The following is a 27,510-nucleotide window of genomic DNA, read 5'->3' as shown; positions in this document are numbered from 1 at the left end:
AACGACCATCCCTGATCCGAGGGTAGGCCCAAGAGTACATCTGTCGCCATCTTACAATGCTGTGATTGCAACTATTCCCCAACCCTCTGTGAATAGTACACATGGCCATTGTAACGCCAGTTAATGGTCACGGTAATTTGCATATGAAACTGGTCGTTGGTTCGGGTCATTATGCCACTGTATTGTTTTTTTTTTTATTCATGATTTTTCCCTTTTTCTCCCAATTTAGTGGCCAATCGATCCCTATTTTAGTTCAAACACCCACCCTCGTACTGCGTGCGTTCGCCAACTGCATCTCTCCAGCCGGCAGTCTCGAAGGAGACGCTTTTTCCGACACACACAAAGACGCATTCATGTGACGAACACAAGCCAACTCCGTCCCCCTCCTGAAGACAGCGTTGCCAATAATTGCTGCTTCAGCGAGTCCGGCCATCGTCGGATCTGACGAGACCTGGGCGCGAACCCCGGTCCCCAGTGGGCAACTGCATCGACACAAAGCCGATGCTTAGACCGCCACACCACCGCGGACCCTATGCCACTGTATTGTTTATAAGGGTGGGGACACCTGCCGTCAGTTGAGGCTGAGGCTGAGGAGGTTACTTAGATGATGATGACACGTTTCTCTCAGTAAATGTTGTGTCCAGATGAACTGATTCAACCTCCTTGGACAAAGACAAGACTCCAAATTCTGACCCTGGAAAAAAAAGATGACTTTGACCTTGACGTTTATGAGAGAAAACCATCGCTGAAGATGTTTTGAGCCATGTAGACTCCCGGAAAAGGGGGTTCTGTGAACGTCTCAGGCAACAACTTTCATTTCCGGGGTAAAATGTGTTTGGCTGCACAGCAGTGAGATGTAATGTGACCGTCCCCGTCCCGGACGAACGCCGGCTGTCCACTCACTCCCATTTTGTCCAGAAACGGAAGGTCACCCAATCGGATTGAAATGAGAGAAAATGAGGAGATGGTTCCTCCTTTCTCGACATTCATTTCCTGCACTTCGCCACACCTCAGATGACGGCACGTTGAAGACCTACACAACAGCTCTGTGAAAGAAAAGACAGAGGACAGAGTGATACAGGAAGAGAGGATATATTGCACACTTGCACATTTTTAGGCCTGTTTTGGAAATGTAAACTAGATTTAGGACGGTTTTCACAATATTTTATTGACCGAACAGTCACAAGGCACAGCGCGCTCAGAGTAACCAGAAGGTCGCCAGCGACTCTTCGTTGTTGACACTGTGCATATTGTTATTTTTGCAGAAGCCTGCAGGATTAATTATTCTCAGACATAAGTTTTGAATTGCTCTTAATTACCTTATTTTCCAGATGTTTAAAACCTGTTGGAGCCCTGATAGATTTTTTCTTTTTTTTTAATATTTGGTTCTTTTTCAAACGAGTGTTGTATTGTTCTTTTTCAAATGGAGAAATACAATTCCTTCGTTTTGGAAGTCGAGACTCTTTTAAAGAACACTGTAAGATGGCAAGAGCTGACATGGCCACGTGCATTCATTAAAATGTTGACGTCCTTATTTCGTCCCAACTACAGTTAATACTCCCCACATGGTTTGACTCTGAGAACACACACACACCCCTAACATAACATGTAGGATACTGGATGTCCTCCTGGGGAGTTGGGATGATTCTTGAGATGTGTGGCAGTGAATATTTGCCATCTGCCTAGTTTTGGGCCCTCATCATTGAGGACAGTAAACAGTAATGATCCGAACAGACAGGACAGGATCTCAAGGCCCAGCCAAGGTGAGGAGTGTGTCCGTTTTGGGAACCGCAGAATTGCATCTCTGCTCTTCGCAGATGATGTGGTTTTGCTGGCTTCATCAGAACGTGACCTCCAGCGCGCACTGGGTCGGTTTCCAGCTGAGTGTGAAACGGCCGGGATGAGAGTCAGCACCTCCAAGTCTGAGGCCGTGGTTCTCTACCGGAAAATGGTGGATTGCTCCCTCCGGGTTGGGGATGAGTTGTTGCCTCATGTGAAACAGTTCAGGCATCTCGGGGTCTTGTTCACGAGTGGAACGAAGATTGACTGGTAAACTGAGAGCTTTGCCTTCCGGCTCAGCTCCCTCGACCGCATTACTGCTGATGCTGCACCAATCCGCCTGTCAATCTCCCGCTCCATCCTCCCCTCACTCGTGAACAAGACCCCGAGATACTTGAATTCCTTGACTTGAGGCAACAACTCATCCCCAACCCGGAGGGAGCAACCCACCATTTTCCGGTAGAGAACCGTGGCCTCAGACTTGGAGGTGCTGACTCTCATCCCGGCATGGGGTCCAGGGGGTTGCAAGTTCTTCATAAGTGTATGCTGTGCAGTCTAACTGGTCATTTGATAGTAGTGTGCTGAATAACCATTTGAGTACAGCGTAGTACTACTGAAGCTTTTTGCACACGGCCCAGGAAGTGGAGTCCAATGAAGCATGTTGGGCTCTAAGGACAGGATGTTGTGTTGCTGTAAAGCTCCTTGAGGCAAACTGGTAATTTGTGATACTGGGCTATGCAAATAAAATTGACTTCACACCACTGACCTGATGCAACTCAGGAGAAAAAAAAAAGAAAATAATTTAATTGGCCGGACGATAAAACTGCCAGAATTATTGCATGCGAGGCTTTCCTTGTGATAGAAAAAAAATGATTGTATAGTCTTCTATATATTTTTATAAAGAAAAAAATGTATAGATGGTTTTCACGCCGTACATCGCGATCCAGCTCCTCATTGATATTCATTTCTGGATTTTAGGAGAGGGGATTATTTAAATTCAGATTATATGCACAAACTCACACACTAGTTGAAACACCATGGCCAGCCGATAGTGAATTTAAACATGGGAAGTATATGACAGTGTATACAGGAAGTATAACACACCAGAACTGCCCTCGTCCTATCACAGTAAATACTTACCCATAATAACATCTGCCTATCTAGCAAGACGAGTTTCTATTGGTCCTATCAGCAGATGAACAGAGGGTAACTAACGACTCATGGTTACCATATGATAAAAATACAACCTTATACAAGAAGACTAACTGGATGTCATCGATCAAATAAAACAAAAGGAAATAATAAAATCAAATAATGAAAGTTAACAGCATGCGTTTCACCAAAGTGGCCACTAGATGGCAGTATGGTTACATGGCAGAATGCAGTTCAGCTCTTAAATCGGTATCTCAGTCAATTTAAGTGGTTAGCGTGGTCGCCTCACTGCAAGAGGGTCCTGGGTTCGAGCCCCGAGGTAGTCCAACTTTAGTGGGTTACCCCGAGTCGTCCTCTGTGTGGCGTTTGCATGTTCTCCCCGTGTCTGCGTGGGTTTCCTCCCACAGTCCAAACACATGTAGGTCAGGTGAATCGGCCGTACTAAATTGTCCCTAGGTGTGTGTGTGTGTGTGTGTGTGTGTGTGTGTGTGTGTGTGTGTGTGTGTGTGTGTGTGTGTGTGTGTGTTGGCCTTGTGATGGCCTGGTGGCCTGTCCAGGGTGTCTCCCCGCCTGCCGCCCAATGACTGCTGGGATAGGCCCCGTGACCCTGAGAGCAGGATAAGTGGTTCAGATAATGGATGGATGGTTATGGGGGCTATATCATTGTCCATGCTGAGTAATATCAGTCAGGTTACTAGAAGGTTAAACAATTAATTCTTATCAATTTAGACATGCACAGAAACAGAGTTACATTAATAATAAGTCAATCATATAGAGCACATTTCTGGTACTCAAAGTCGCTTTACAATAAATGGAGTGAAACAAGACCACAGATGAACATAACACAGACATACAGGGGTGGATGGGAAGGGGGGCAGACATACAGGGCTGGATGGGAAGGGGGGCAGACATACAGGGGTGGATGGGAAGGGGGGCTATGAGAGGGAGAAGCGGCAGCCACACACGACGCCAGCAGTACTCTCCCACTAGGACAGATATAAAGGGAAAGAAAAACAAACATCATAAATCACAAAAATCACAGCTGCAGGTCAAGCGCTCAGTCCCCAGCCTGCCCCAGACCAGGGGTGGATGAGTGGAGGGGGGGGGGGCATGAGAAGGCAATGGAGAAAAGGTGTGTCTTGAGACGGGATTGGAAGAGTGGGAGGGATTCTGAGTCTCTAATTTGGGGGAGTGAGTTCCAGAGCCGGGGAGCTGCTCTGGAGAAGGCCCGGTCACCAAAGCCGCGGAGGATGGACCTGGGGGTAGAGAGAAGGGGAGGCTGAGGTGGATCTGAGGGACCGAGAGGGTTGGTAGGGGGAGAGGAGATGGGTGAGGTATGGGGGAGCCAGACTGTGAAGGGCTTTACATTAAAGCATGTGGCACGTGTCAGAGAGGGGTTTTTAAGGGTATTCGTGTGATCGTGTGTCTGTGTAGGTGTGTCGGCAGTGGGGAGAGACCGGGATCGAGAGAGAGAGAGGGGAGGACGAAACCTGAATTGGTTAACTCAAGTCATTGTCCTGACTAAGAGAAAACGTGTTTAAACTCGAATATCCCATCTTCACTGACGATGAGCCGAGAAAGTTCCTCCTCTTCCGTGGGAAAGAGTCCTTTGTTGCGTGAAGACGGGATTAACTCTTCTTCCGGTGATCCACGGTGAACATAACCAGGGAAGGTTGTGAAGTGTTCTCGTGTCCTGCTATAAATGTGATGATCACATCCACAACGTGAGCACTCTGCGAGGTCCTCTGGTCTGGTTGATGTCAGTTTGGCACCTTTATGCGAGCCGGGTCGAAGGCCGCTTTGCAAACTCGGCTAGTAAATGGAAAGACTTTGCCTATTTATCTCTGAAATTCCACAAAGGGGGGAGAGAGAGAGAGAGAGAGAGAGAGAGAGAGAGAGAGAGAGAGAGACAGGGAGTCCCCGCTACACTCATAACATTTATTAGTACAAATGCAATGCACATAAAGCCAAAGAGCTGAAATAGAATTTGTATGAATTGATTCGTCGACGACTTTCGGTACCGATTACTTTTTTATTTTTGTGTAGAGGCTCCTAATATAGCGTTACATGTTATACATGAATGTTAAAAATGAATAAAGTTACAAAAACAAAGCATGAAGAAATATTTAAGAAGAAGGAGAGTTCAAGGTATCCATGTGGTTTGCAAGACTTCGATGATGGATGCAGGTATGTAAGTAATGGATGGAACGATGGAACGATGGATGGGTGGGTGGATGGATGGATGGGTGGATGGATGGATGGATGGGTGGATGAACAGCTCTGAGCTCAGTAGTACAATTCCTGATCCCACCAACCTGAGAGAAAGACGCGGATGGAAAGATCAGAACATTGCTCGCACTGATGTACAGATATGCAAATGATGAATGGAGGAGACGGATGGAGACGGCCGTGCTTACTTCCTGGATGCCTCCTGACTCCCAACTTCCTGATCTCGTCATAGACAAAGATGAGAATTCCATATGGAAGTGGGACAAACCACCACTGGACCCTGAGGACGGATGAGGTAAGCAAATGCAAAGAATCATAAAACCACAATACTGCAACGACAAACATTAAGATAGTTTTTAGTGGCAGTTTGTGCTCCAGAAATGCGACGCCACTCCAGCTTAAAAGCACTTGGAGCCTTGGCAACTGGAGAAACGGAACAAACACATTTTCAACCTGTCATTTTCATACAGTGGCGGATCTAGAGATTTTTTCCTGGGGTGGCATGAGGTTCAAGGAGGGGGGGCAATGGACATTATTCTAAACGTATTATTATTCAAAACTCGGATTTCATTGAGTGTATTTTGTTCTCTACTGTTTGAGATGAGTTTGGTGCGGGTCTCACTGACCTTCACCATGCATGTGCATAAAATATACTTTAAAAACATATTATCTGATTTATAAATGGGACACAGTCTTGCCACCCCTGTTGCCACCCCATTTATAAATCAGATTCCGAGTTAGAATGACTGAACTGATATTTTCATGTTGGGTCATGATATGAGTCTTTTTATTAGTTTTTCCCATAGAGTGGAGAAGTGGGTGGTGGTGTTACATAATGGGGCCCTGCTCCCCGGAAGAAATAAAATCCCCATTCATTTTCCTGATAGTCACGTGACTGGCCGTTCGCTCATTTCTACCAGTTGGATGGTCGTGAAACTCTTCTGGTTGAATCATCCGTATAAACAATTCGCAACCGAGTCGAAAAAAAAGTTCGGGTTCAACAGGTCCAAGAAAGGTACAAAACTGTGTACGTAACCGTCACCTGTGAGTCCCAGCATGCATTGCGTTTAAGAACCATCCAATCACGGAGCTTGAAATTCCGCCGTCCGCGCTGGTGAAGCTCCGTAGCTAGCTAAATATCTGGGTTGAAATAATTCAGCAGTAATTTTAACCAATCCAGCAACAAGAACTATGGTGTACTGTTCGGTTCCTGGCACAAGAACTATGGTGTACGGTTCGGTTCCTGGCACAAGAACTATGGTGTACGGTTCTGTTCGCGTGATTTTTTTTCGTACCCGCATCCCGGGAACTCTGCCTCTGATTGGCTAGTACTCATTGCCTCCGTTGATTAGGGATAGGGTTATCCAATCAGAGATAGAGTAGGGGCGGGTCTTCCGGGAATCCAGGTGAACGCTCTCTCAACAAGTACTAGCCAATCAGAGGCAGAGTTCCCGGAAAACGGGTACGAAAAAAAATCACGCGTCTGAAGCGCACCAATGATCATTCTGCCGCGTGTTCTCCATGGCAACGGCCGCTCAGGCTCATGGGAACTGGGATGTTTTACAATCCGAACAGAGTAAAAAAAATAAAAAACCTGATTCTCAAATGAAACTGAAACCTGTATGGTCACTGAATCATCTGGGAGACTCTTGTGTTTCTGTGTTGAGCATAACTGCGGTAAATCAGTAAAAAAAAGGGACATTTTTCAACGGGTGGACTGAACGCGTTATTTTATTCGTACCCGTTTTCCGGGAACTCTGCCTCTGATTGGCTAGTACTCGTTGAGAGAGCGTTCGCCTAGATTCCGGGAAGACTCGCCCCCACTCTATCTCTGATTGGCTAACCCTATCCTTAACCCCGCCCTAACCCTAACCTTAACCAACCCAATCAACGGAGGCAACGAGTACTAGCCAATCAGAGGTAGAGTTCCCGGAATGCGGGTCGGGAAAAAAACAAGGCGGACTGAACGTTCGGGTGAAAAATCTTCCGGCAACCGGCGGTCCCGCCCACTTCTCCACCCCGTTGATTGTGGGCGTGGCATGACTACCGGACAGTCTTACCTGATCGGCATGAAGTTGAAGATGTTGGGCATTCCGGGACAGTAGCAGAGCAGATTACCCAAACACAGCTGGAAGACGATAGCCGTCAGCAGGACGCGGTTTCTACACACAGGGAAGGTACAAACACACACACGCAGGTCGTCTACTTTAATTTCATGATGGGCGATAGTTACATTTTGATAACTGACACCACCCAAAAATATGAAGGCGGAGGCTTAAGTAGATGGATATCCAACCACAGAGAAACGGCTGTATGAGCAAATTTGTCCTATACTAGACTTTATCACATTAGTGTAACCGGTTATAACCGGCTAAAGGGTCAGACCCGTTAGCTAGGGGCTAACGTGTCTTATTAGTAGTTTACATTAGTATAGCTGTAAAATAATAACGAGGCAAGAGACGAGCGCCGTACGTTTTCAACTCCTTTCGTTTTATCTCACTTCTTCATCACCCTCAGCACCGTACTACACTCAGCAACAATCATTAGGCTACTGCGCCCTCTGGTGGCGTGGCGGTATTGCAATGCATGAACAATGAAGGAACCGACTACACAACAAAATTCGTTTACAATTAATGCAATTTTATGCAGCGACTCGCATTGATGTCATTGGTAGAATGAGACGATCTAATAACGGTGACTGTCTGTAAATGTTTGCCATCGGGGGGACATGTTTATCTGAAGGGCCTTACAATGCCAAGATGGCGCACATTCAGTGGTCTACGTCAGTGTTTCTCAACCGGGGGTCCGCGGACCCCTAGTGGTCAGTGGTGTAATTGCAAGGGGTCCGTGAAAATAAAAAAAGATCCTATGACATTTATAGAAATAGGATTATTTTACTCAAATGTGACTGAGACCTTTATCTACCTAAACTATAAAGGGTAACAGGACTTTTTTCTCTAATTACATCTGTTTCACACGTGTAATTTATTGTATTTTAATAAGAGATCTCGCTCCCGTTTGCATTGTTAAAAGTTACTGAATACATATTCTGTTTTGTTACATATATCTGAAAGTTACTGAATACATATTCTGTTGTTACATATATCTGAAAGTTACTGAATACATATTCTGTTTTGTTACATCTATCTGAAAGTTACTGAATACATATTCTGTTGTTACATATATCTGAAAGTTACTGAATACATATTCTGTTTTGTTACATATATCTGAAAGTTACTGTATAAGAATTCTGTTTTGTTAACTATATCTAAGTCACAACTGAAAGCTCTTATTTTTGCCCCAAAGAGTGAATGAATGATATAATGCAATTTAAAATGCAGTTTCTACTGTTTCTATCAAATTGCAACCCCCCTCCCCCAAGATCAGGTGGAGGGGTCCTCAGGGTAGATCAAAAATACGCAGGGGGTCCAGGACCCCAAAAAGGTTGAGAACCACTGGTCTACATGGCTGGTGAAGAGAGCCCCTTGCCCTGCTGGGTGTTGTACAGACACAACGTGCATTAAGCTACGTACGAAGCACCGCGGCTCACACGGGGCTGCACCGACCTGAAGAAGCCCTGCTGGAAGACGGAGAGACGTCGAGTCTTCCTGATCAGCACGTCCGAGATCTGACAGATCTCTATGCTGACGAAGAACACGGTGTAACACGTGTACTCCTGGTACAGCCTCTGCCTGAAGGTCTACGGCAGAGGAGAGACAAGGGACAACATTTGGTGTCTATGTTAGTGTAATGTACGATGAGCATGTTTCTCATGTTTGTGCTCTGAACAGCCAGGTAAAGAAGACAGGAGGAGAGGTCAGCGAACGGAAACAAGATGTCTGCTGTCTGTGGAGAGCTTTTTTTTGTTTTTAAAGTGTGGTTGCATGTGTGCGTTAGCGCCGTTCTAACCCATTCCTGTCCATAGCTGTCCTGCAAGTCTTGCAGATGGACGTCCTCCCACTGAGAACGCAGCCCCACGCACAACAGTGGAAACCAGCCTTCCTGGGCCATGGCTGTAAAGTAGTCTGTAAACCCTGCGAAGGACTGAATGGCTCCTAGACAGAGAAAGAAAGGGAAAACAAGGGGTGCTTATACACTCGCACATCTCTAGGGGGGAGGGGGGTTGTTTAAAATGGTTTGCATACCAATTTAGGAACTGTGCAATATTCTCTGGGTAGGAAAACTATCACGCACCGTTCAGAATAACTACCGTCGATGACGTGAATCATCGCTACTGAGGCAACCGTGAGTTTAACAACAGGCTGCCATGTTAATTCATTCTTCCTCTGTTTGGAATTGCTTCAACTCGGGGGCGTCCGGGTGGTGTGGCGGTCTGTTCCGTTTCCTACCAACACGGGGATCGCCGGTTCGAATCCCCGTGTTACCTCCGGCTTGGTCAGGCGTCCCTACAGACACAATTGGCCGTGTCTGCGGGTGGGAAGCCGGATGTGGGTATGTGTCCTGGTCACTGTAGTAGCGCCTCCTCTGATCGGTTGGGGCACCTGTTCCAGGGGGGAGGGGAACTGGGGGGGAATAGCATGATCTTCCCACGTGCTACGTCCCCCTGGCGAAACTCTCACTGTCAGGTGAAAAGAAGCGGCTGGCGACTCCACATGTATGGGAGGAGGCATGTGGTAGTCTGCAGCCCTCCCCGGATCGATCGGCAGAGGGGGTGGAGCAGCGACCGGGACGGCTCGGAAGAGTGGGGTAATTGGCCGGGTACAATTGGGGGGCAAAACAACAACAAAAAAAGAATTTCTTCAACTCAAAGAAATGCAGATCTGAAGGTGTAAAGAAATCAGGATTGTTGTTTGTACTGCAGCGAATTCAGGGGGCAGCCGGGAACCGCCACCACAGCCATGCTAACCAGTCATCTAAAGAGTCCAAGCCGTTAGCCAAGGGCTAGTGAGTCTACACATCCGTGATTGTTACACTACCCCCCCCCCTCATTGGGGAAGCACGTCCCCGCACTTCAGCATATCAGCTCCTTCACGCCTCTGGGCGCACGCGCTTCTGATGGCCTCACGGTCTCACACTCCCACCTCTGACCCCAACGTGGCGACTTCAGGGGGCAGCCGGGACTCGAACCCGGGTAGCCCAGACCACGGGCAACCGTGCTAACCAGTCAGCTAAAGGGTCCGACTCGTTAGCCAAGGGCTCTCGAGTCTAGGCATCCGAGGAACATTGTCTCTGTGTGAGCCATTCTCTTCATTCAAGACTCCCGTAGAGCGGTCACTCTAGATCCCTCGAGTTAATACTTGGTTTGGTCAGCCATGCTCACAATACCCATCTAGGAAGGAACGTGTGTAACGGATACTTTCTGAATTCATTTCCAGACACACAACAGGCCCTAACGGGGCCTTACCAATCTGGAAGTACGAGTAGGCGGCGAGCGCCTCGTTCACCAGCCTGTCACGTCGAGGGTTCCTTGGCTTCAGGTGCATGATGTCACTCTCCGCTTTCTCGTAGGCCAGCGACACAGAGGGGTACTACGGGGAAAGGTGGGGTGAACAAGCAGGGCGTTACTCTGCCACCTGCAGTAAGGCTGGAAAGAGTCCATCAGGGACCATCAACATGCTAACAGTAATGTGGTAAGAGGAGACTAAGGCGTGTGCATCACTTCATTGATTATAATAAGTCATTTTGCAGCACTTGCAATGACAGAGATCACAAAGTGCTGCACACATAATTGAATACAAGTGTCAAAAAACGAGCAACAATATAGCAACAAGTCAAAGTAAAGCTACGTACTGATAATGAATGTCATGAATGCAATGGTCCAACTGTTTGCTACTTTAATTTCCCTTTGATGACATCATCACTCACTATGTCAGTTGCCAGCTCGATGAAGAGAATGGTGATGCAGCCCAGAGGAAGAGGCACGCTGACAGTGATGTAGATGAGGTACGGCGTGAGCTCTGGGATGTTCTTGGTTAGCGTGTAGGCAATAGACTTCTTCAGGTTGTCAAAGATGAGACGGCCTAAAGACAGACACACACACACACACACACACACACACACACACACACACACACACACACACACACATACAGAGATATACAGGAACTGCTAAAGCACATTGTGTAAGATGACTCAAAATCACAGCAAGCTCGTTAACGAAGTGTCTCTCTCTCTCACCCTGCTCCACTCCCGTGACAATAGAGGCAAAGTTGTCATCCAGCAGGATCATGTCTGCAGCGTTCTTGGCAGCATCTGACCCGGCGATCCCCATGGCGATGCCGATGTCGGCCTTCTTAAGTGCAGGTGAGTCGTTCACACCGTCGCCTGTCACCGCAACGATAGAGCCCTGGGAGAGGACAGGTGGAGAGAAAAGAGGGAAGCGATGATCGGAGAGGGGTGTTAGCACAAAAAACTGTTTGTATTGGCTGTGCTACACATCTGGAAATGGGAAAAGGGTGTGGTTGGTACTCTAACTGGGAAATAGCCGGGGCAGTGTGTCATGCGAACACAAGCACAAGTTTAGTTTCCATGTTATATTTCTTCTTGGATATTCCCCATAGGAATGTTTGTTTGAGATGCCTGGAAAAAAACAAAAGATTTGTCTTAATTCTAATCTTTTTAGCATGTAAATCAAGGAACGACCACGGGGGCTGGAAGTTGAAGCCAATGCAACAGTTCTTTGCGCTGCAGTTCCATCATGGCCACTAGGTGGCTGGCTCCAAAAAGCTTCCTGTCCAGTGTAGGTCAATGAGAGAATTCTCAAATTCTACCCTCAAATTTAAAGCCGACACATTTTTTTACAAATTTTTTTCAACAAGATATTGGGGTGTCAGTCGCCAATTTCAAGTCTGGGACAAAATGTGAGAGGGGTTATTTGAACATTATTGTTCATTTAAAGAAAATATGAAGGATTGAAAAAAATGGCATGATTATGATGGCTCTGCCTTTGTTGACAGGTCTGTCAACCTGTCTGCCATCCGGGCCTCGCCGTGTGTGTGTGTGTGTGTGTGTGTGTGTGTGTGTGTGTGTGTGTGTGTGTGTGTGTGTGTGTGTGTGTGTGTGTGTGTGTGTGTGTGTGTGTGTGTCTTCATACCAGACGTTGACAGCTCTCCACTATAATTAGTTTCTGCTGAGGAGATGTTCTGGCGAAAACCATCTCTGGATGGTTCCGTAGCGCCTCGTCCAATTCCTCACTCGACATGTCCTTCAGCTGGCCCCCATTGATGACACATGCGCGGGCATCCCTGTGCGCACACACACACACACACACACACACACACAGAGTTATGAGTGCATACATTACATACACCCACATACAAACACACATACGCAAGTTCAGTTTTTTATCGTCAGTGAAGTGAATGTGCTCTGCTGTTGGATATTCAACATAAAGAACACAATAATGACATAAATTGACATTGACTGAACTAGAAAAACTAAAGGTTTCTGAACATAAATCTAGATTCTGCACAAATTACAGAGGGAATATAAAGAGGTAATAACCTGAGAGAACGGTTCCAAATAACTACTTTTTTTAAAGGAACATTACACACAAATACAGAATAAATTAACGTCTACATGGAGATACCAACCACACAGCCATAATTATACTAATTATAATTATTATAATGGATGGATGGATAACTGAATGTCGCTATCCACCCCATCCATTATCCAATCCTGCTCAGTGTTGTGGGGATGCTAGAGCCTATCCCTGCAGTCATTGGGGGGGGCAGCCGGGAGCCGCCTCAGGCGGGACGCGAACCCTGGTCACCCGCATCACGGGCGACCGTGCTAACCCTTTAGCTGACTGGTTAGCGCAGTTGCCCGTGGTGCGGGTGACCAGGGTTCGCGTCCGGCTGCCCCCTGAATTCGCAACATTGGTGTCAGAAGTGGGATGGTGAGACCGTGAGGCCATCGGAAGCGCGTGCGCCCAGAGGCGTGAATGAGCTGATATGCTGAAGTGCGGGGACGCGCTTCCCCAAGGAGGGGGGGGGGTAGTGTAACGACCAGGGATGACTATACTCGCTAGCCCTTGGCTAACGGGTTGGACCCTTTAGCTAACTGGTTGGTGTAGTCACCCGTGGTGTGGGCACTCCGGGTTCGCATCCCAGCTGCAGCGGTTCCCGGCTGCCCCCTGAATTCGCTACACAGTAATCCAAATAATGGTCATTTCCCACACTTGACGAAATGTTCAGTATCAATGATAGCATCTCCTCTCATCAACACTATACTGAAGACTTGCCATAGGGAATAACACTGCCTCTAATCCACTTTTTGATGATCAAAAAATTCTGCTTCCTTTAACAAAAATAATTTGGCCTGAGACAAAATGTCTCCAAATGACTGTGATGACATGCGGTGTATAATTCTGCCGCCTCAAGCTGTGGTCATGAACTCTAAACCTAACCGACCAACCGGACGTCAGTCTTCTTTCTCACGCCCCAGATAGGCGGCTGCAGATGCTCGATAATGAAGCCTTGGTGGGAAATGGGAGCTCTTTAATAGAGGGTAGTAGCGACAGATGTACCTCTTGTTGACCTGTTCCACGGGTATGCGTTTCCTGGTAGCGATGTCTTCCACCGTCTCACTGCCCTCTGAGATGATGCCGACGTTGGCGGCGATCGCCTTAGCTGTGATTGGATGATCTCCTGTCACCATGATGACCTGAGGTTCCAAGATGAGGAACAACAGTGAGTTCATTTTCTCTCCATTCTAGGAGATTCCAAACAGTGTGGTGATTATAGCCATAGGGATTTTTTTTCTGAGAATAAAAGTTAAATATCTTAAAAAGCAGAAGTTGCATCAAAATATTAAATGGCAGTATGAATAAGCTGAACATGCTGAACATTTTTAAGTTGAATGGCATATTTAGTTATGGGCAAAATGGGTAGCCGCTTGCACAGTCAGTTTTCTACCGCTCATTTGGATGCCACATAATGGATATCCTGTCCTGTAGCTAAAACATCATTTTCACCAAAACGAGCCATCCTCCGAGCTGGACAAATAACACTGGTATCTATGTACAGCCGGCTGTGAGACGAGTGCACAGGGACCGTCTTAAAATTGGAACACTAAGAAGAGATACTAAAAAATATTCAATAACTTCACTCTTGTTCAGTGTAGTATTCTCAAAATCACTTCACACATCAATGGTCTCCTGTTGGTTATAAAACATCACTTAGTTTGGAATTTTTTTTTTTTTTTTTACATAATTTTGGGTCATTTTTAATGGGAAAAATGTTCAATAACTTCACTCTTATACAATGTAGTACCATCAAATTCAGTTCAACCACCAGGGGTCTCCTGTCGGTTATACTACAACACTTAGTTTGGAAAAAAAAAGGCTTTTGCATAATTTTTATTTTGCAATACAAATTCCCCAAAATTACGCAATAGCACATTTTTCCAAACTAATTATTGTAATATAAAAATTAGTGCAGAATGGTGGGGGGGGGGTTGTTGGCGGGGGGGGATGAAGGGGGCAGGGGGGTCCCAGGGCACCATACAAACTAGAACCACCACTGCTTAAGCCTTTTTAAGAGTACTGCAAGAGCAAGTAAACCATATTGGCACTTTATTGGCACTTTTGTGAGTTTGCCACCATCTAAAGGTGAAAATCAATCTATATGTAAGCACAGAGGGATTGTGGGACCAAGTGATGTAAGTATAGCAGGATAAACACTGCTGCAGGTATTAACATTAATGTCGGGTCTGTTTGATTTAGGAGTGGCATTGTTGGTGTGATAATGAATACCAGAAAAGTACAGTTCAATAACCGATCTTATAGCCTCCCCCCCTTTTTCTCCCCAACTACCCCATTCTTCCGAGCCGTCCCAGTTGCTGCTCCACCCCCCCTCTGCCGATCTGGGGAGAGCTGCAGTCTACCACATGCCTCCTCCGATACATGTGGAGTCGCCAGCCGCTTCTTCTCACTTGACAGTGAGGAGTTTCGCCAGGGGGACATGGTAGTGTAACCGGTTATTTTCTTGCCCGGTGCGGGATTCGATACGGGGTGTACTGCACCACAAGGCGACATCACTAACCGCTTGGCTAACGTGTCTTATTAGTAGTTTACAGTCGTCACCCTCCCCGGAAGCGCGCCCTCGCGCTTTGTTCTTCCCGCGCTCCGAAGAGACTTCTGAGGATCTGCACATTTCCGGATCCCACCGCTGCCACCAATGTAACCGGTTATTTTCTTGCCTGGTGCGGGATTCGATCCGGGGTTTACTGCACCACAAGGCGACATCACTAACCGCTCGGCTAAAGGGTCGGACCCGTTAGCTAGGGGCTAACGTGTCTTATTAGTAGTTTACAGTAGCACGTGGGAGGATCACGCTATTCCCCCGTTTCCCCTCCACCCAAACAAGCGCCTCGATCGACCAGAGGAGGCGCTAGTGCAGCGACCAGGTCACAAACCCACATCCAGCTTCCCACCCGCAGACACGGCCAAATGTGTCGATAGGGATGCCCGACCAAGCCGGAGGTAACACAGGGATTCAAACCGATGATCCCCGTGTTGGTAGGCAATGGAATAGACCGCCAGACGCCTCTAGTCAGTCAGTCAGTCAGTCCGTCCTCCCTTCCTTCCTTCCTTCCTTCCTTCTTTCTTTCTTTCTTTCCTTCCTTCCTTCCTTCCTTCCTTTCTTCCTTCCTTCCTTCCTTCCTTCCTTCCTTCCTTCCTTCCTTCCTTCCTTCCTTCCTACGTCCCTCTCTGACTCTCTTTCTTTCTCACCCTAATTCCAGCCGTTCGACACTTCATCACTGCATCAGGCACGGTGGCTCTGGGAGGGTCGATCATGGAAATTAAACCCGCGAAGCACAGTCCCGAGGTGGGGAAATTCATATCGTCAGACTCGAAACGATATCCACGAGGGAACTCTTTCTCGTTCAAGTAGAGATGACAGAAGCCTGAGAGGGAAGGAGATGTTTGTTAGTTCAGGGCTCCACAGTCTCATCAAGTTGTGTGAACAACAGCCGGGTGAAACTCAGACCGATGTGAATGCCTCTTTAAACAAATGGACAGAAATCAACTTGATTATGTCGACAAGGGCTGTACAATATGCCACACCAATATAGATTTGCCCCCCCCATGAGTTATATAGCAGCATGCCAACATTGTCACCGAAGGAAGCCCCCCCCCCACCACACTTTCTCTCTCTCTCTCTCTCGCTCTCACCCAGGACTCTCTCGCCGAGTCCTCCCAGGTCCATGTATGCAGTCTGAAAAGAATCTTTCCACTGTTCGTCAAGGGGAATCTCCTGGCCTTTCACGAGGATGGTGGAGCATCGCTCCAAGATTCGCTCTGGCGCTCCCTTCATCACCAAGAGGTAGCGCAGGTCCAAGGGGTCCTCCAGCTCATGGATGGACAACTGTAGAGGAGCAGAAGGGAAGTGAGGTAGGGGAGGGGAAGTGCAACAGGGTTTTATCTACAGCAGTGGTTCTCAACCTTTTGGGGGTCCTGGACCCCCTGCGTATTTTTGATCTACCCTGAGGACCCCTCCACCTGATCTTGGGGGAGGGGGGTTGCGATTTGATAGAAACAGTAGAAACTGCATTTTAAATTGCATTATAGCATTTATTCACTCTTTGGGGCAAAAATAAGAGCTTTCAGTTGTAACTTAGATATAGTTAACAAAACAGAATTCTTATGCAGTAACTTTCAGATATATGTAACAAAACAGAATATGTATTCAGTAACTTTCAGATATATGTAACAAAACAGAATATGTATTCAGTAGCTTTCAGATATATGTAACAAAACAGAATATGTATTCAGTAACTTTCAGATATATGTAACAAAACAGAGTATGTATTCAGTAACTTTCAGATATATGTAACAAAACAGAATTTTTATGCAGTAACTTTTAACAATGCGAACGGGAGCGAGATCTCTTATTAAAATACAATAAATTACACTTGTGAAACAGATGTAATTAGAGAAAAAAGTCCTGTTACCCTTTATAGTTCAGGTAGATAAAGGTCTCAGTCACATTTGAGTAAAATAATCATATTTCTATAAATGTCATAGGATCTTTTTTTTAAAGACATTTTATTTTCACGGACCCCTTGCAATTACACCACGGACCACTAGGGGTCCGCGGACCCCCGGTTGAGAAACACTGGTCTACAGTAACTTAGAATCTGAGTTGAAATGTGCACAGGAGGTAAAGATAAGGTCAAGCTTAGATAAACTCTCTGCATTCTCGTAGGGAGGATGGAGGTAGGTGAGGAGAGGGGAAGTAGAGGGAAGATGGGGAGAAGAGAAGTGGAAGCAAAGGGTACAGGGACGTACCGGAACAATATAGCTGTGGGGTTTGATATGAGGGAAAAACAGCAATCCTTGAATGAGCTGCCCGCCCCCCTGCCGGCCCAGTAATAACCCAACGTGCTCCTCCTCTCACCTGGAACTTGTTGGTGGAGTTAAAGGGTACCTCCACCACTTTGTTGAAGCGGTCACGGTAGTCCATGATGTTGCCTATGGTGAGCTCCGTGAACTTCAGCAGAGCCGTCTCGGATGCGTCTCCAACCACCATCCTCTGTGTGGGCAGTCAGAGAAGAACAGATACTCGCATCATTACATCATAGCTACGGCAGGTTGAGGTGGATGGATGATGTGCATAAGAATAAAGTCAGTAATGCGATTAATCCAACAAAGCGACGGTTAAAAAGAAGCCATACATTATAAGGCAACATTGATAGGACAGTAGAGCTGTACCTTAGGAATGGGTATTCCCTCTTGATCCGGTTTGAATATGGCTCTGTTGCAGAGGCCAGCTATCCTGCTCAGGGAACGCCACGTCTCCGATGACTGGTCAAAACTCTGGCCTGAGGGCCGCACAGAGAAATCAGCATTATCAAACAGGACCACCCCACTGGGGGAAAAACACATTTCTCCACCTTAAAAAAATCTTATTCATTGTTGAAATTCTTTTTTTATTTTTTTGGATTACCCCCCTTTTCTCCCCATTGTATCCGGCCAATTACCCCACTCTTCCGAGCCGTCCCGGTCGCTGCTCCACCCCCTCTGCCGATCGATCCGGGGAGGGCTGCAGACTACCACATGCCTCCTCCGATACATGTGGAGTTGCCAGCCGCTTCTTCTCCCTTTACAGTGAGGAGTTTCACCAGGGGGACGTAGCACGTGGGAGGATCATGCTATTCCCCCCAGTTCCCACAGGCGCTAGTGCAGCGACCAGGACACATACCCATATCCGGCTTCCCACCCGCAGACACGGCCAATTGTGTCTGTAGGGACGCCCAACCAAGCCCGAGGTAACACGGGGAATCGAACCGGCGATCCCTGTGTTGGTAGGCAATGGAATAGACCGCCACACCTCCGGATGCCCTTCATTGTTGAAATTCTGAGGAAAATTGTCATCTCCTTTTGGGACTTTCTGTCTGTCTGTCTGTCTGTCTGTCTGTCTGCCTGTCTCTCTGTCTCTCTGTCTGTCTGTGCAGCTATCTTTCTATTTGCCTACCTGTCCATCTGTCTGTCTGTCTGTCTGTCTGTCTGTCTGTCTGTCTGTCTGTCTGTCTGTCTGTCTGTCTGTCTGTCTCTGTCTGTCTGTGCAGCTATCTTTCTGTTTGCCTACCTGTCCATCTGTCTGTCTGTCTGTCTGTCTGTCTGTCTGTCTGTCTGTCTGTCTGTCTGTCTGTCTGTCTGTCTGTCTGTCTGTCTGTCTGTCTCTCTGTCTGTCTGTGCAGCTATCTTTCTGTTTGCCTACCTGTCCATCTGTCTGTCTGTTTGCTAGCTAATTTTTAGCTTGTTTGTTACCAGATTGGTCCTCAGTCGTATCAGCAGCGTGGATGTGGTTGTCGAACCAAAGGTGAGCGACAGTCATCCTGTTCTGGGTCAGAGTGCCAGTTTTATCTGAGCAGATCACTGAGGTCGAACCTGTGCAAATGACAAACGGAAGGTAACAGACACATATGTACACACATATAAACATACTGGTGTAATTCAACATACACGCCATAGCATACAAGTCCTCACTTTAGCTACAGCGAGAGGTATACAGCATTGCACCAGTGACATTCCACTCCACATGGTATAAAGACAGTAGGTGAATAGGTGGGTATACTTTGATTTTTTTTTTGGTAGCATCTAAGCTAGTAAGAGGGTGTAATCTAAATGTGCAGAGAGAATATTTGGAATGCCCTCTGTATACTTAAAACAAATACTGGATGAAAACGTGTCTCAAATGTATCTTCTGATTACACACTGGTGTACATAATAGGACTATCGTATAGAGTAACAGTAGGAGTATCTTGCTGTGGTCCATGACATGAATTTGTAAAGCAAGAATAGTTACTATAGACATCTATCAATCACATTTTGTGTCAGTCATACTCCATCTGATATGGAAGTTTGGATCTTTTAGATTTTTTTTAACAATTTGAGCTTTACTTGCGATAGACCCAATCAGTCCATTTCTGAGGGACTTTGAGAACTTCATTGATCATGGAGCAAATTTACAAATCCCTTATATGTGCCATCTCACAGGACGTTAGGGACGTTGGAACTATTTTCTGGGAGGGGATGCCATAAATGGGGGGGGCTACTTTTCACCCCTCGCACCATTATCACTTCTTTCATGGCACCCCAGCAGCCCCACCCTGGACAGCACTGTCCAACACAGCAGCACTGGTTAGACGGCGCTCACAATGAGCCAGACCCAAGGCTTTAATTATTATTTTTTTAGATATAAATTTATTTATGATTTTTTCTCCCAATTTAGTGGCCAATTGATCCCTATTCTAGATCAAACACCCACCCTCGTACTGTATGCATTCGCCAACAGCATCTCTCCGACCGGCAGTGTCGAAGGAACTGCCTCACCACTTCCGTGACAAGGCGAACCAAGCCAACGCCTGTTTTCCCGGCCCACACGGAGATGTAGATCATGTGACGAACACAAGCCGACTCACTCTCAATGAAGCAGCATTTGCCATTGTTACTGCTTCATTGACTCCGGCCATAGTCGGATCTGGCGAGACCAAGGCGCGAACCCAGGTCCCCGGTGGGCAACTACATCAACACAAAGCCTGTGCTTAGACTGCTGCACCACCGCGGAGGCCCAAGGCTTTAATTTTAAATAATTTGAGAAGTATACAGCTATTAAGAAAACTGGAAAGTAAAATTCAAATGTTCACAAAGCATCTTTATTACTATGACAATAAAAAAGTGGTTCATATTAAAGAGGCATAACCTAGGATGTCACGCACACTTATATCAGTCATGAAGCCTTAATAAAATCCTTTAATAAAAACTGGAAAACCAAAAGTCATTAGGCAAATCATAGACCCTTGAAGATACAAATATTTGCAGCCTACTTGAAAAAGAGATCACTTCTGAATGAAGGCTGCCTATTCCACATATCTCGAAAATAAATTGTATGAAACAGAACATGAGGTCAAATGAAAATAGCCTAAAATGGAAAAAGTAGGTCCCTGCAGCTGGCTCAGGTGGTGCATGGCACCTTGCACATTTGGACACTTTTCAGAACTGTACTTTTACTTTTTATCCTAGCATATATTTTTTTTAGCATTTTACTTCATTTACCATTTATACCTTCGTTGATGGTGATGATGCGAGATCACCAGGCCAGGCCATCTTGCAAACTGCACTGGCCTGGCTATTTGTTTACATAGTTAAAGATGCATGAAGTGCTTTGAGCAGGAGACAGGCTTATCATTCCTGACAATCACATCACCAGGCTATGAAAGCCTATACTCTTTATGTTGTAAAGAAATATGAAGGACAGAAATGAAAGTCAGACAAGTTTAAGCACCAATTCTTTGGTGAAGTAAAGGGAAGCTGTCGCACCCCCCACATCCCTATGCAGGAAGCTGATGTAGCCTTAAAGAGTAACTAAACACCCAACTGTTTTAGTGAGTTTGCTGACATCTACAGGTCTAAAACCACGTAAAGGTTAAAAACATGTCAGGTTGGTCTTGGTACCTTGTGATGTAAGCATAGCAGGATAAACACAGCTGCAGCTAATAACATTATGGGTCTGTTTGATTTATCAGCATTGACAGACAGAGCCAGCCCAAACAACTGTCACTACTACTGTCAATGCTGGTTCTTTGCACACCTACACCCAAAAGATCCATTATTAATGTTATTAGCTGCAGCTGTGTTTATCTTGCCATGTTTGTAATGGCAGGAATGGTTTCTTTACATGGTTTTAACCCATAGATGACAGCAAACTCACTAAAATGGCCTAGGGTTTAGTTGTTCTTAACAACGTGTTGTTGTTCTTTAATAATGATATGTCTATAGCTGTACAATGGCAGTTCACCCTTATGGGGGCTTGAATGCCCTATATTAGTCTTTGAAGATACTCGTGGATGGCTGGTTGTGTTTGGCACTCTCACCTAGCGTCTCTACAGCCTCCAAATTCTTCACAACGCAGTTCTTCCTGGCGAGACGTTTAGCGGTCAGAGAGAGACAAACCTGCAGAAAAGACAAATTGACAGAGATTATTACCAGTTTTGTCTGGGAATATCATTATAGATGACATCACCAACAAGGCCAAGTCTCAGTGAGAGTCAGATGTCATGAATGCTTGGTTGAGATACAGAAGTCCTTTAAAACATTTTGAGGAGCAGCAGAGAAACTCACAGTAACGGTGGCAAGCAGCCCCTCTGGCACGTACGCCACCACGATAGCCATGAAGAAGATCATGGCTTCCAGGAAGGCGTATCCGATAAACATGGCCACCACGAAGAAGGTGAAGCCGAAGAAGATGGCCAAACCGGCAATGATGTCAACGAAATGCTCGATCTCTATGGCGATGGGAGTCTTCTCGTTGCCGACACCGCTGGCCAAGCTAGCAATACGACCGATGATGGTGCGGTCTCCCGTGCTGATGATCACACCAGTAGCCACACCTGGAGAAGACAACAGAGGATGAGAGTAAACAAGAGAGGAGGGATGGAAAAGGGATGGTTGGATACAACTGAAAATGACACCAATGAAGAAGTCCACTCTGACACCTAGGGGAGCAGGAGGGAGCTACCAGTACATTGTTTAGCAGTACAGTAGATACAGGTAACAAAAAAAAAATTTCTTGAGAAGAATATAGAAGCTGGTTGAATAGTGGTAAAGGACCAGGTAACACAGCAATGATCTTTGTCACGAGTCACCGTCATGGTTGGAAAGACAAGTCAAGGTTTTTGCTTCTGGGTCGGCAGCGGTATAGATATTACTGTATAGTATGACATACCTTCCAGACAAGTGGTAGAGAAGAAAGCAATGTTCCTGGTCTCCAAAGGATTCTCATGAGTACAATCTGAATTTCTGGTCTGTGGCTCTGACTCCCCTGTCAGAGATGAGTTATCAACCTGCCGATACATGAAAACGTGTCAGAATATATTTACACGTCTGTCTGTCTGCCCGTCCGTCCATCCATCCATCCACTCAAAGAGGTCGTAGGAGTTGGTCCCAGATAGTGCCACAACCAAGTGAAATGTAAATACCTGCCAGCATATGAGAAACCAGGCTAATCTGTCTGTTATATTTTAGTTAGCTCTTGTTCCTCTTTTGATGTCAGTGCATGTTCTCCCTCGTTCTGAAATAGGGTCCTTTCCTGACCCTCGGTTCTACCTTGCATCCCTGAGCAGTGATGACGCGGATATCGGCGGGGACTCTGTCTCCTCCTTTGATCTCCACTAGGTCTCCAACCACCAACTGGTTGGCATTTATCTGGTTCTTCTTGCCATCACGGATCACCAGGGCTTGCTACGGATGATGGAGGGGTAGGGTGGTGGAATGAGGAGGGTAAAAAGAGATATTATAAATGTACATGGATGCTTCTGGAACTGTGTCAGTATAGTTCCTACTTTAAGTTTGACTAAAAATATATATGTATGATGGCCTGTTGCGACATGGATCCAGCAGAGACTGAAACACATTAGTTACCAAGGTTTACCCTCAGAGGGCACAACAACCTCAATTTGTATGCATTGAGCTTTGTCGCTAATTGCTTTTAAACACATGCATATAATATACTTGTATCTTATCCATCCCACCTGTGGCACAAGGTTTTTGAAACTGGCAATGATGTTGGTACTCTTAAACTCTTGGTAGTAACCAAAGCAGCCAGTCACCACAACGACAGCAATCAGAGTGATGGCCAGGTACAGCTGGAGTGGGAAAGATGAGATGTTACCATAGAAACCGGCAGCAGGTGATTTGCCTTTAGCTCGCCCTCCTCCCTCTTCTTTTGACCTCCCACCTTCTAGCCTGTTCCAACTCCTAAATACTGAATAAACCAATTTTTGTCATTTTCTATCCCCGTTCAGTTCAACCAGGTGAATGGAACATGGCCACACACGGGCCTTATGATATCAAATAAAGCAGTGCGGGATGTGAATGCTTCCCCATCTCAGGACAGAAAGCACCTAATGGAAGCACACAATGTATTTCTCATAGTTGTATCGCAAAGCAGAAATCCCTGTAATTACTGCATTGAGAATATCAAGGAAACTGAACCTGGTCCGTAGTTACAGAAATCAAACTCACATCGTCAAAGCTGGTGAGGTTCCCTCTCCCTAATTCAATTCCAAAGGCAATGAAGCAGATGGCGGCAGCGACCCACATCAGGCACTGCAGCCCCCCCGCCAGCTGCCTGGCAAACTTGATGTATTCTGGAGTTCCTTTGGGGGGCTTCAGTTCATTAGGACCATCTCTTTCTAAGACCTGCTCGGCGAAGGTGGTGGTCAGACCCTGCAGATGGAGAGGGGGAGGAGGAGATGGAGGAAAATGTATCTTAACTTGATAAACCTTGGTAAAGCTGGGACCACAGGCTTGGGGAGGAAAGTCAGTGAGTGTGCGGGAGGAGGAGGAGAAGAATGACAGGGAAGCTAAAATGAACAGAATTTGGGATCATAAAAGGAAGAAAGGGTGGGAGGAAGAAGGAAAGGACGAGAAGTTCGAAATACCTTGGTAACGCTGGTGTTGTACCTCATTTCAAGTTCTTCTATGGTTATTTCATGGTCATCCTACAGGGGGAGACAAGAGCGCAATCAGTGCACAATGTCAATCACCCCCCCCCCCTCGTGCTCTCTCTCTCTGTGCCTCTCAGCCACAAAGTGAGATGAGGACATCGCTCATCAGACTTACTATATCCATCTCTTTCTTCATGCCCTCCAGCTTCTCCTTCTTTGCCATCTTCTTGTTCTTCTTCTTCCCCTTCTCCTTCTCTCCATCCATCTCGAACATGTTGTAAGTGTCCTAAAGGAAGGGAGGTGAGCAGACAGACACGGAGACACACACAGACAGACAGACAGGCAGACGGACAGACAGACAGGCAGACGGACAGACAGACAGGAAGTGAGATTTGTAATATCACCACTATTTTAAGAGTGATGTGGATAAAAACATGTTTCTATCTGTATTGATGATGAGGATGGTATGATGAAAGATAGCAATACTAAAACATGGTAAAATGAAATTTCATTGCCACTTTAATTCTCATAGGTTTTAATTATTGACCCATTTGAGATATGCAAATGAATCCTTTCCATCGACCCCTCTAAAATGAACAATTCGAGTTCTCCTTGGTTTGAACTGCTATGACAAAAAACCGTTGACAACTTAAATAAATAGATGCCAGGCCAGACATACAAAATGAGTCTTGCAAAGTTATAGCTATACAGACAATTTATGTGTGTGTGTGTGTGTGTGTGTGTGAGAGAGAGAGATTTTTACATGCATGAATAGGTTGGGAAAAGGTGAATTTAAAGTCAGATTGTAAATTGTAACCCGGCATGTACAGAAACAAATTCCACTTATAGTGAGAGACACACTGACAGTTATGGCCGCCTTACAAAAAAGGGAAAATACTTGGTAAAAAGTCCAGTCTTGTGATATAATACCTGGCAGCATCTCAGATACTATGGAGAAAAGCTGTTTAGATGTGTTGATATATCCAGAGCAGGTAATAGCCCACCTTGTAGAATCATAAGAGACCTCGTGATTGTTGAGTATGTCCACAAGTTAATGTCTCTACACTTGCAGGGAAACGTGTCTGGAAATCAGCTACTGCTAGATGTCAGAAATAACCCCCATCTCACACCTACACTAACACACACACACACACACACACACACACACACACACACACACATGCCATGTCACCCTACACTTGTGAGGACCCCTCATTGACTACATTCATTCCCCATTCCTTAACCCTAACCTCGACCATCATAACTACATGCCTAAACTTACCCTAACCTTAACCCTTACCCCAACCTTACCCTAATCCTAACCTTACCCTAACCTTAACCTTAACCCTTACCCTAATCCTAACCTTACCCTAACCTTAACCTTAACCTGATCCTAACCTTACCCTAACCCAACCTTAACCCTTAACCTAACCTTAACCTAATCCTAACCTTAACCCTTACCCTAACCTTAACCTAATTCTAACCTTAACCCTAAACCCAAGTCCTAACCCTAAAATAGACCCTTAAAGAAGTGAGGACCCATAAAATGTCCCCACAAGGTAGGTGGTTTCAGGTTTTTGTATCCTGATGGGGACATTTGACCCCCACTAGGATAGAAAACCTGGTACACTCACACACACTCTCTTCCTCTCTCCCTTTCTCTCTCTCTCTCTCTCTCTCTCTCTCTCTCTCTCTCTCTCTCTCTCTCTCTCTCTCTCTCTCTCTCTCTCTCTCTCTCTCTCTCTCTCTCTCTCTCTCTCGCACACACACTACACTGTCTCATACTGGGTCAAACGTTCTGGGACTGACAATCAACAACATCTATTTCAGCATCTCTGATATATTCTCTGCACCTCTGCACTTTATCGCCTCTTATTTCGCCTGTATAAGTCAACCCTTGTGTATATATCTGAAGATTGTTGTGCTGTAGTGTTGCTATTCTATGTTAAGTACACACAGAGAGCCACGAGACCAGAGTCAAACTTGCATGTAGTGCAAACCTACATGGCCAAGAAACATGATTCTGATTCTGATTCTGGTTCAGCAATAATCATTACGGTACTGGAGAACTATTCTAAAATCCACAGTTAACCCTTATGAGGGAATTAAAAAAGAATATAATGAGACAGTGAATACTTTACATGAAAACCACCTTCAAAACCCCAACGGACCTGATAATTATGACTTGTGATGGAGTAAAACTGTAACAGTGGGTTGTAGAGACGGGTGGGACGGGACACCTCCGTAAGCCGAGATGTTTGACTTGCAAAACTCTGGATGGCTGTCAGCTGACTCCGTGGTCTTTTAACATGCTTTAATATCCTGGCAATGGAGAGCGTTTCTACTTTTTGTTGCTTAAGGATCTGTCTTCACCTTACTCCATCGACACACAAACTTACATTTTACTGCTTTCGGTTCAACCGCTCGCGTCGCCTTACCTTTTTGCTCATGGTTGCTGATGAGAAAGGGGACTCCTCTCCCAAGTCAATGGAGGTCCAGACCACTCGATCCTTCTTTCCCACCGAAATCTTGGCTGTTGCTTAGGTCTGCACCCAAACACATTTACACACTCCTCACATGCGCACAAAATGTCCAGAAACGGGGCAGATTTTTTTGGAAAATGGTTTATATACCCCGAACCTCCCCCATTCACTCTGCACATGCGCACAGAACCCCCTCAGAAACACACACACACACACACACACACACTCATGTTTAAACATGTTTAAATGATGTGCCCTTCCAAGTATGGTACCTTAAGTGGCAGCAATGTCACCCCTAGCCAGGTTACACACACACACACACACACACACACACACACACAACACACACACACACAATCTCACAGTCCTATCAGAACCTGTGCGTAGGCCTGTATGTCTTTGGTATCTCGTATCTCCTGCCAGCACGTTTCTGTTGCTGATAACAACCTGGTGGAGCAAAAAGCAGAGGAACGGTGAAGGTTAAGGTGGACCAATGTCACCCTACCCGATTGACATGGAGTTAGACTCACACCTCCGAGCAGAAAAGTACAGCCAGTCTTCTGTAGTTGACCACTGAGCGGCTCCACCCGGCCTGTCGCACGTGCTGCAAAACTGCCTTGCTCACAGGCACATTGGCAGAGTGAAAATACAGTCATGGACATACAGTCTTGTCGATCGTGAGACTTTGCTATGCATCATGGGATTAAGCTTTACCACCTTTCAATCACAGGATGGCGTCACCTGAATTTAAAGGTTACCACCGCTAAGCGAAGGCCTGCAGGTGGATAAAGCCACATTATAACAGAATTCACACACGTTAGTCCCACAGGCTTGGACAGTTTGGGTTTGGTTTGTGACTGCGAGTTTGAAGGTGTGCGACGGTTTGCCAATGGCACCGAAAAAGGTTGAAAACTCCCTCACGGAATGAACGTATACAAGACTTTGGGAG

At 46.0% G+C, this 27,510-nt stretch overlaps 1 protein-coding gene across 1 annotated transcript; it reads right to left on the bottom strand.

The window, feature by feature from the left end:
* Positions 1–5,217: 5,217 nt before the first annotated feature.
* Positions 5,218–26,528, bottom strand: LOC130117539 (potassium-transporting ATPase alpha chain 1). Its single transcript, XM_056285641.1, has 24 exons — positions 26,517–26,528; positions 24,254–24,364; positions 24,073–24,132; positions 23,654–23,857; positions 23,161–23,274; positions 22,736–22,870; positions 22,356–22,473; positions 21,752–22,020; positions 21,505–21,583; positions 18,899–19,018; positions 17,840–17,949; positions 17,526–17,660; positions 16,301–16,493; positions 15,857–16,032; positions 13,652–13,788; positions 12,215–12,365; positions 11,299–11,467; positions 10,987–11,141; positions 10,526–10,649; positions 9,070–9,215; positions 8,727–8,860; positions 7,221–7,322; positions 5,349–5,440; positions 5,218–5,246 (listed from the first exon to the last, which is right to left on the bottom strand). The coding sequence occupies exons 1-24, from the start codon at positions 26,526–26,528 to the stop codon at positions 5,218–5,220; spliced, it is 3,075 nt and encodes a 1,024-aa protein (XP_056141616.1).
* Positions 26,529–27,510: the final 982 nt, after the last annotated feature.

The sequence above is a fragment of the Lampris incognitus genome, chromosome 9, assembly GCF_029633865.1.
Source record: "Lampris incognitus isolate fLamInc1 chromosome 9, fLamInc1.hap2, whole genome shotgun sequence".
In the NCBI taxonomy this organism is placed as follows: domain Eukaryota; kingdom Metazoa; phylum Chordata; class Actinopteri; order Lampriformes; family Lampridae; genus Lampris; species Lampris incognitus.
This window is presented reverse-complemented; position numbering and strand designations above follow the sequence as displayed.

Bases quoted from the DNA above. Each gene is read 5' to 3' on its own strand.
- LOC130117539 (XM_056285641.1), bottom strand. The intron at 23,275-23,653 runs GTGAGTTTGATT...TTCCCACTCCAG, and splicing joins ACCTCACCAGCTTTGACGAT to CTGTACCTGGCCATCACTCT. The intron at 8,861-9,069 runs GTTAGAACGGCG...CCTCTGCCGTAG, and splicing joins ACAGCTATGGACAGGAATGG to ACCTTCAGGCAGAGGCTGTA.